The 10141-nt window shown below is 47.1% G+C and overlaps 1 protein-coding gene across 1 annotated transcript; it reads right to left on the bottom strand.

The window, feature by feature from the left end:
• Window positions 1-590: 590 nt before the first annotated feature.
• Window positions 591-9954, bottom strand: LEMD2 (LEM domain containing 2; the record flags this gene model as incomplete). Its single annotated transcript, XM_010188935.1, has 9 exons — window positions 591-898; window positions 1919-2021; window positions 2112-2213; window positions 3263-3408; window positions 5708-5787; window positions 6438-6514; window positions 7800-7875; window positions 8486-8526; window positions 9799-9954. Coding segments are annotated over 9 exons (932 nt in total), but the record flags the coding sequence as incomplete, so codon positions are not given.
• Between the last annotated feature and the right edge of the window lie 187 nt (window positions 9955-10141).

The following is a 10141-nucleotide window of genomic DNA, read 5'->3' as shown; positions in this document are numbered from 1 at the left end:
CCCAAACCCCCCCCACCCACCCCAGAAATGATAAAGCACACAGACTGCAGACTTTAAAAGTGTTAACAGGGTCACCACCAGTCCTCCATCCCCCCCCAGCCCAGCCCAAACCACCAAGGCACATCAGACTGCCCTCCCTCTAGGACTCCCCTCACCCCACTTTTCCCCCCTCTCCCCCATTTTTCAAGAGTGAAGCGGACACAAACATTTTTGTCGTTAGGAAGCAGCAAGTGCTTTCATCACTGTCTTTTGTACTGGTAAAAAGAAATCTTTAAGAAAATGCATCCTAACTGCCACCTTAGTGTTTCCATGGGAAATGTTAATCATCTTTAAACACATTCCCTGATGGGCATTGCCACCAGTTGGCCTTTGCAGAATTGCGATCAAATTTTACACACCTCAGCTTTGTCAGAGAGACCCTAAGCCCCTCGACATTAGGTATGCCTTTTTTCTTTTCCCTTTTTAAGAAGTTGTTCTAGGTTCGCTTGCTACAGAAGCCAGACGCCTGCTGGAAGGCTACCTTTGGTGCAATTCTAGCTTCCCACCAGCTCAACCCCACCTTCTTTGCAAGCCAAAATTATTGCCCTGAATTGTAATGTGTGAAGATTTTCAGAAAGAAGAGCAAACAGATACATGCAACCCCCCAACCCTGGGAGGTCAGGACCGGGACCTGCTCTTTCCCACCACCAGAGAAGGGACTGTCCCCTCGCAGAGGTCCGTATCAACTCATTCCACTTGTGCTCCTCTTCAGTGCTCTGTATCCGAGACGTAGGAAGGCTGAGTCCATCTCCACACTAGCATATCTTCTCCTGCTATTCTGTGCGACTCTGTCTGAATCCGGGACTCATTTGAAGCCAGAAAGTCCACAGCTCTCTCCCAGATGCGCTTCATTTTTTTTCTGCAAGAAACAGCAAGAAAAAGAAAAATAAATTAGAATTGTGCTTTCCTGCTTAGAGCAACCGTGGCTGCTGATCAAGCTGCCGCTAGCTGCCTCCTGTTCCCTCTGCAGACAGTAAAGGAGATTAAACCAGAACTTTGGTTTAGAAGCAATTTCAGGCCAGGACGTGAAAACACAAGTCCTGCCTGGGGGGGAAAGATGAGACCCTCTGTCAGTCCCAGTAATTGATGGCTGCCCTGAATTTCAAGCTCAATTCGTGTTGCAAAGGGACTCGATTAGCAAACTGCCCTCACCCTTCCTGCATGCAGAGATATCTCAGACCAGGGAGGACAAACTGGAGTTCATCCCAGTTTTCAATCAGTGTCTGGTAAACGTGGGCACCACACACACAGAAATGGGATCAAAACAGCTGAAATCAGCACTGCTAGGAAAGGGAGTTCTAGGAAAAGGAGTTTTGTGATCGATAAAGAGTGAGAATGTTTAACACTTTGCAGCACACGTAGTGCTCTGTGCTGCCAGGAGAACACAACAGCTTCACCTCACTGCACATCCCTAACTCAAACTGGTAACTTTCCAGTCAGCAACACACAAAGCCGCTTCAGAAGAGCCCGATACCCTGTTCAATCACGGGAAGGTTTGCTCCAAAAAGCACAGCGCCTGTCTGGAGAATAAGGCACAACGGCTCAGAGGATGGCATCCTACACACGTTAGATGAAGGAAAGAAAATGAGATGCTCCATGCCCAAGCAAAACACAGCCCAATTACTGTTTGATAGAACGATGACAGCACACCTGTGTGACCACACAAAATATCAGCCCTGGGACTGTCACGTTCATCTGCGATGGGTTAAGGCACAGCCTGAGTTATGTCAAAATCCTTTCTAAACTGAAAGGCCAGACAGGCTCTTCTTGCAGTCCAGCTTCCCATCAATTGTCTGCTCGTGGTCTGTAACTGTGGCTTTTAGCCGAGCCGAACAACATCAAGCTGACAGCCCTCCTTAATGAGGAAAGTTCAGCTCACCTGCTTTGAGGAGGGATGAGGCTGTCCCGAACGTGGAAAATGCCAACATAGGGGTAACGCTCCACATTCCTTTCCCATTCCTTATAGTGGTCCTGGACAACAGCTGGAGGAGAGGAGAAGAAAACGGTGAGAGACCCCAACATTGCAGAGAGAAAACAGAGCTACTTGCATTTACAGAGCTATTAGATTCTACCTATGATCTTCTTCACCATTTCATACATGGCTTGTTCCTCTTCCTCCATCTTCCGCCAGCGGTACCGAAGGAAGATCAGGATCCCCCAAAGAGTTATCAGACCTAGAAGAGTAAGAACAAACGGCATTCAATAACCGACGGACGTGTACTTGCTGGATGCCAGCAGTTTTATTCCTGACACTGCCTTTCCCCAGAGGCAGCTTTTGCTCCCTGCTACCCAAGCCTGCCTGGAACCAAATCCAAGCAATCATTTTGTTCACCACAGCAGCTGTGCCCCACAAAAACCTCGGTACAGACAACACCTGCAGCAGAAGAGCATGCGTGATGTGGGAAGAGGTGCTTGAAAAGCCTCATCACAGGTTTTTTTTCTCCCTCTCTCTCACCAGAAACTTCAGCACAAGCACAGGGCTTTAATTCCCCAAGTCCCAGAGCTATCTCTTTGCTAGAGGCCTCCCCCACAATAATCACTTAGGAAGACTGTCAAGCTCCACTGCTCCACAGATAGCTGCTTGATAAGGAAATAAAGCCTGGGGCTCCAGCCCAAAATTCAAGAGATCTATATTGAAGGTTTAGCACTGACAAATGCCCCGCTGCAACACGAGCTAACTTTAGTATCTGAGCCTCGACAATAAACATAAATATCCCCTTTCACCCTCACCTTGTCTGGCTAGATTATAAACTCCTCCAGTCAACCCTCAGCTCTCGTTATCACCTTGCTCTGTAAGACCTCTGTCTCAGCTGGGGCATGACAGACTATTCCAATAAAACCTCTAACACCGAAATGCTACAAGTCATTATTAAAGAGGCGAGAAGACTTTGCAGCTTAGTGCAAGAAAAGAAAGAAAAAGCCCCGATCTCTTCGATAGGTTAACGTACTTATTTTGCAGACCACAGTAATGGGTACTTGAGGAATACCCAGAGAGCTAATCAGCTCGCTGATTTAAAGTAAATGTTAAGCACTCGCAGCCCAAGAGCAGGTCTACAGGTCTCCCTCTGCTGCCAGAACAAAGGTTAATTAGAAATTAACTCATCAGCGGATTTATTTCACCTCTGTTAGTAATTTCATACGGCTGGAAGAACGTGTGCGCGCACACAAGTTCACCTGCACAGCGAGCGAGGGGAGAAGCTGATCGGAAACAGTGATGACTTACTCCAGAAAAACAGGAAGAGGTTCATGATGGCAGTGACCACTGCCCGGCGGAAACGGCAGCCGAGCCCCATCTGCGGATGGGCTGATTCGAGGCAGAACACCTCCTCCACCTTGGTAACTGGTGCCGAAAGGTCTCTGCCTTTCAACCTGATGGGAAAAAGGCAGAAAATCTTCAGTGAAGAGAGCAGGCACTTTAACTGCAGTCTTTAATCAAGACAGGGAGAACAGACTGCAGATGCAGTAACGCCACAGAAGAAAACACACCAACATCCTTGCAGCTCCTCTTTCCAGAACATTTTGGGACTGGCTGCTTAGTGAGGAATGGATATGGCTTTAGAAAAGGCAGCAGGGCTGGAACTCCCACTGGTAAACCCAAGTCTTCCTCTGCAGACTCTCTGACAGCACCTCTCAGCGTGCAGAAGATTAAACTTTAAATTGGATTCCCACCTCCCAGCACAGAGAAATGGAAATGTTTACTGAGTCACTCATCAGCAATTGCAGAGAGAGCAGCTGAGGGGGACTGCGAACGTCCGCGGAGGTTGTGCTGTTTTCCTCAGCGCGGATGAGCATAAACAGTTGAGGTAGAAAAGTGACAACGCATCGACTGCGACCCAGGCGCGCCCTGGGAAAGCATTCACGGCCAAATCGATACCACGTCCTCCTGCAAAACCACTGCCACGTGCTCCCCGATAGGAATTCAACTCACCACTTCATGCACAGGTCTACGCTGATGCCATCCCCTTATTAGATACCCGGAGCCAACAGGCATCAAGTAACCCACGTGAGAGCCAGCAGACTGGGAGGAACTGGACTAAAGGACATTTTATTTTTCTAAGCTACTAATTCATCCTAGGTTTGCAATGAATAACCTATTAGATGTTTTACCAGTGCACAGCTCACAAACTGCTGACAGCCCGACTTTGGTCACCGGCTTCTACACGCAGTTGTTTCCCACCCCCTTGTCTTATTTACAACCCAAATTCCACGAAAACGTTTAAAATATGCAGCAGAATCAGCCCATGCAGAGCTCATTCTCAGTTCTGCCTCTCAGACTAGCACCTAGAAAAAATCATCTCACGTAGCGTTTGCTAAAAATGCCCCCCGCAGGTTTTTAGAGATGCTGAACGCTCATCCTGCACGCAGAGCAGACTACACGCGAGTGGATCCATTCGGTGAACAGCCAGAGTTGCTAATTATGAAAATAAAATAAAAGGGAGTATGTTGTATCACACTGCTCCCGATATGAGCAATGCTGCTGTATAAAAACATGAATCTGAAAACACTGGATCCCAGCCCACAGATCCAACCCTGCTGCTAAGGAAGCTCTGTCCTGTCCTGGGGATTTGCAGCAATAGTCAAAGCGGCACACACTGATCCTCAGATCACAGCAGCAACCGCAGCAGCTTTTTTAGCACAAAAAGTCGAGCAGTGGGAATTCATACAAGCTATGCCCACCGACTCCAGCGTTACTACTGCTACAATTCATTTAATCAGATACATTTAGCAATGTTAAAATGCAAACACATGTTAGACTTCGGAGTTAACACCGACTCAAGGCAGCCCACACTTCCCGGAGGAAGATAATGAAGCCTGCGGACTCTGGATAACAGCCTTTCATTACGTTATTGCCTGAGCGATGTATTTCTCACCTGAAAAAATTGTATTTCTGCTGTTTCCCATGTACTAAAGAGACTGCTAGCTGAGAAACCCAGGAGAAAAATCCCTGACCGATGACTGATTGACACCCTACGTAGTCAAACATTCCTTATAACATGTGCTGTGTGCCTCACCAGAAAGACGGCTGATGCTGAAGAAAAGACAGCATTCAACAACCCATTTTCCTCTCCTCATTGAGATTTTCTCCAAAGGATCCCAAAGCATGGGTGATGTTACCTACTGCTTTGCTGCTCAATAAGCCTTTTGGTCAAAGGATGCAGCTCCACACAACATTTGAGCTCTGTCTACAGTAATGGTACTGAAGAGGAGTTATCTTGGGAAAAAGGAGTATATGGGCAGCTTTAACAAGTGTGCTCTTGTCCCAGGACCACGGGGAGGACACCAGGACCACGGGGAGGACACCAGGACCACGGGGAGGACACCAGGACAACTTCTAAACCTTGCAGGAAGCACAGCACAACCCTCGACAGCCACAAGCTGCCCTGACCTCAGGTTTACGCCTCATCTGCAAGACAGCAGAATGAACGCAATGTCCCCCGGTGGCTGGGAAACAGAGTCCCCAGGAGTGAGCTCAGTTGCCAATTTTTGCTGCAGGGCTGTGCTTTTCGTTTGGAAGCTGGCCCAGCAAGCACTGCCAAAGCCAATTCCAGATTATCTGCTGCAATCTAATGAGGTATGGGAGCTTTTAGGGCACACCACAGAGAATGTCAAATTACATATCAGGCAACATCGAAGAAACGTCACTTGGACACAGTGGGCTTCCACTTACCATATTCCTAAATCCTTGTTACTGTTTAGTATCCAGTGCAGGGCAGCTTCAAACTTCTGCGGGGAGCTACCAGTTATATTCTGTTGAGAAGAATCCATAAGAAGATTATGTCTCATTCATCTAGAACGCTGAATAAACTTATTTCATTACAGCAGCGGGAGAATTCTTTCTCTATGGCCTGTCCCTAAGTTAACCCTAATCATAATCCTGCAAACTGGAGGAAGGAAAACTCAATCTGAAGGTCTGTCTGGTCTGAAGTCTTGTGACTACAGTAGATGATGCATGAAGCACTCTGGAAAAGAACACCATCCCAGACTGTTAAGACTAACCACTAAATACAACATAATCTCACTGACAGTTTACCATGAAAGAAATGGAATGCTAGATCAGAGCAGTCTGTCTGCTGACACTTTGGGGTATAGAAAAATCCTTCTTCTGCCCAGCCCTCCATCCAGGGAAATTTCTGGTTTCAGAAGACTGATGACTACGGTGAAACAACAAACCATTAAGTTAAGATTTACAGGGGCTGAAGCAGAGATGTAGGAGAAGGTGATTTTCAAAAGGACCGCTGAGAACAGGGCTGGCCAAAGGGGAAGCTGGAGATATGGGAAAGAATCAAAATAGGATGAGGAAGTAAAACAGATGGCAAATTGCTTTAGTATCTATTATTGATTGCCTTATGAGAGACGAAGCACTAGGTTATAACAATAGCTGTTCACAGCCTACTCACCACCACGTGATCCTTCGCTTCACTAACCCAAATGCATTTGCTTTTTAGATTCTCAGGGTTTCCGCATTCAAAATTACCTGGTGTAAAGGAAAAAAAAAAAAAGAAGAACAAAAGAGTCAAACAGAAATAACGTTTCGGAAGAAAAATAAAGAGGCCTTAAACAGTTCAGAAATACACTGAACTATCTGGAAATGCTATCCTTTCAAATTGGCTGTAGCTCTGGGCAAAATGATTACAAGGTAAGATTTATACTGTAGGCAGATAAGATGATGACTATTAATAAAAATGCTCAGCCACTGCACATAGGGTGGAGAAGGGCAATCAAACCTCATGCTTCAGTGTATGAGCTACTCAACACAGAATGAAGGGGAAAAAAGATCCTGTTTCTCCCTCTTGCAGAGCACATAACCGCCTCTCTGACCTAACGCCCTGCAGAGGGGCTCCTTCCATCAGGTATCAAAGGCTGCGGTGTTGGAGTTAATGATCAGCACTGAAAATGCTTCTAGGGAGCCTAAATCACAGCTTTACCTTCTATCCAGGCAGAGGAATGCTGGCGAGGAACCAAACCTTCTAAATCTAGCTTCACTAAGTTAACTCAACAACTACGCTAAGAGACTACGGAAAACTGGTGGAAATGTCACTGAAATCCGATTTGAAAAGAGATGGAAATTCTGTGAAGCTGAAGAATCTCAAGGACTCAGCCTCATTGAGGCCTGAGATCTAAAAAACAGTGCACTTGTTTATTATCGTCCACCTTGCTGAACAAGTTCCTGCTCATCCACTGAATCTGCAGCAGCCTTCTCCATCCCAAAACGCTGGTTATGGACCAGGTTTGCTCATGCATAGTAGAGACCAGGTGAACTGCTGTGCTTGGTGAGCTCCTCAGCTGAGAGAGCCTGTCTTACACTGTACCCAGGGAAAAAAGAGAGGCACTCACATCATCAGCTACCACGTTTCAAGCAGAGAGCTGCCAATTTCTGAAGTCGTTTTAACTCGATTTGTAAGACCACATCAGCTTCCACTTACTGGCTCTGAGTGTCCTGAAGACAATTTCAAGATGCTGGTAGTACAGAACCACGGAGCTGAATATTTCTACCTCCAATTTCTAATACATCAAGTGCAAATAAGGACCACTCCACAAGAGCACGGTGATACGAGTGCATTAACTGAGCACTATTCAGCATAAAAATAAACAACATCTTCTTCTATTTTTCTATTACCTGGCTTTCTTAGAGCTCTTCAAGTGGAACTGACTGTTCCATAAACCCTTGCGCTCAAACCCAGGTTAAAAACGGCCAGACAGCTGGGAGAGGCAGTTTGCTGAATGCTCCTAAGCATTTTCTAATGACGACTGGAACTTACCAGCTTGTACGGACAAGTAGTTATACAGCTCGTGCAGCACGTTCATTATCACGTCCTTCTGCTTAGCTTGACAGAACTGCAAGGCAGAAACAGGTAAGAAACTAAAAATACCAACCCATTAGCACCACTCGTTTGAATTAAACACCTGCAGCAGAAATCCGCAGTCAAAACCGAGCTGGTGCATGCTCTGAAAGGGCCAGCGACAACCCCAGCCCACACTGCACCCCCAAATGTCCCCTCTGCCCGAGCACAGATGAACATCACAGGAGATTAACCACAGCTCTGAACCCAACACGAAACGTTCTCTCTCCCAACGCTGCATTATGATAACAGAAACAGGGCTGTACAAACACTTTCTGGCGGAGTTCTTAGGGAATTAGCTGGATTAAATCTCCCATTGTTAAAGCTGAACGCAGCTTTATTGCAAACCAATATCGCTATTAAAGGAAATGATTCACATAATTGGGAATTTAAGGGGTTTTTTTTTAATCTTTCAGAGTCTCAAATACAGCCTTAATTTAATCCGGCCCATTAATTCCAACTCATCAAGCCACAGTTTTTCTGTAAAACGATAGAAGTAATAATTTTACAGTGATACCAATAGGGGTGGAAGTCACCTAGAATAATGACTGTGCTGCGAGAATCCCCTTGCCACAATATTCCAAGATAAAGAAAGAGATGCTTACACCATCCGTTCCTTTGTCACAATCCACGGGCAAGAGATTAACTACGAGAGAGAAGGGGAGGGCGCGTTAGTTGGCTGCAAAACAAGGGCTTTGATCAAGAAAGTCATTATCCTTTTAAAAGCAGGCTCTGCTTTAAAGGCTGATTCTGCTATTCTTAATCTCACCCTCCACAGCACCTTGCTATGCAAACAGCGCATTCAAAGCGCTGCTGTGGTAGGCAGCGCTGCGAGCAAAACAAATAAACCGGGTGCAGATGACAAACCCTGTTCAGCTGGAAAGTAAAAACCGGGGTCTGAATGTTTAACGGCTCCTTTTAAGTGGGTGTTTGGTGCTCCTCTGCTTTTACAACCCAGTAACGCCATTCGCTGCATGCCACGGTCACCTGAAATACCACCGTGATAACAGGGATTTAAATCAAGCCTCCTCAAGGCAAAAGCAGAGGATTTATTTTAGTTGGAGCCGGTAGCTGTGCAGATTATGGCCTCTGGTTTAACAGCTCCCTGCCGCCCCGACAGCTGGATATACACCAGCCCAGCGTGCAGGACTTCCTGCAACCTGAACCACCTCCGAATTGAACGTCTTTGCAGCTGTGCTGCAAGATTTCCTGCTTCAAAATACCACCGGTTTTGAAATATCTAGGAGTCACAAAGGGTGCATCAGACATTGAGCAGTTTAGTCCAACTTTGAGAAGGCAGGAAACAGCTTTTAAGCCCCTGCAGGCACAACATGCTGAGTTTTGGGACTCCCACCTTCCCAACCACACCCCAGATCCCTTCCTCTTTCAGTTCCAAGCCATGAAATGACAACATTTCCATCTGCTCTAGCCGGGGAGCCCTGCTTCAAAACCCAGGTGACAGGGAAGCCCATTTTCATCTCCTATCGAAGCTCTGCCACACTCGGAGCGCCCAAGGACCAATTCAAGCTCTGCACTGCTCACGTGGCCGGGACGAAGGCCAGCAGGGGCTGTGCTCTGCAGAGACCAACATTAAAAACACAGGCCAGGCAGTCAGACAGACATTGTGTTACACCATGGACAATCATAAAACACATCCTTGGCCGAGCACGAGTGTCACTCTCCATAAAACCCACGGCTTTAGAGAACCGAAGGCCAAACTCATTTGAAAAAAGCACACCCTTGACTCACTTTCCATGACTAACAAGGTTTCCCCATGGGCAAGGGGGGATGGAAATGAGGACAGAAGCAGAGACGCCAGGTTGCGGCAATGAAAATGATAAACGCGGCGGCAACGGAAGCAACAAAGGGAAAGCAGAACAGAAAGGTAAAGAATAAAGTTTAAAACCAGTGCACGTACAGTTCTCCTCTGTCCTGTCAAGCCAGCCTGACCCAACCATCTTCGCCATGAGGATGCCCAGAAAAATCAGCAGCAGCACGAAGCTGGCGAGGCAAAGGAACTGGGAGAGGTAATACTCGAGGCCTTTGCTCTTTCCATCCGTCTGCTGCTTCGGGGCTGACCGCAACAAGCGAGGGCGGGTGGTTACTCCCTGTCCTGCTCCTGACACTTCCCATCGGCTCCCTGAGCCTGCATCGCTCTTAGCCCTCCATGGGAGCCGCCGGATCAAGCCCCCTCCCCAGCTGCTGGGGTTCGGGTCCCTGTCTGCCTCCTTCCGAACACTGGAGGCCAAGTCCTCTTTCCC

The sequence above is a fragment of the Mesitornis unicolor genome, unplaced genomic scaffold (assembly GCF_000695765.1).
Source record: "Mesitornis unicolor isolate BGI_N332 unplaced genomic scaffold, ASM69576v1 scaffold42617, whole genome shotgun sequence".
In the NCBI taxonomy this organism is placed as follows: Eukaryota; Metazoa; Chordata; class Aves; order Mesitornithiformes; family Mesitornithidae; genus Mesitornis; species Mesitornis unicolor.
Note: the sequence above shows the minus strand (reverse complement) of the source record. Positions and strands in the feature narration are given on the sequence as shown.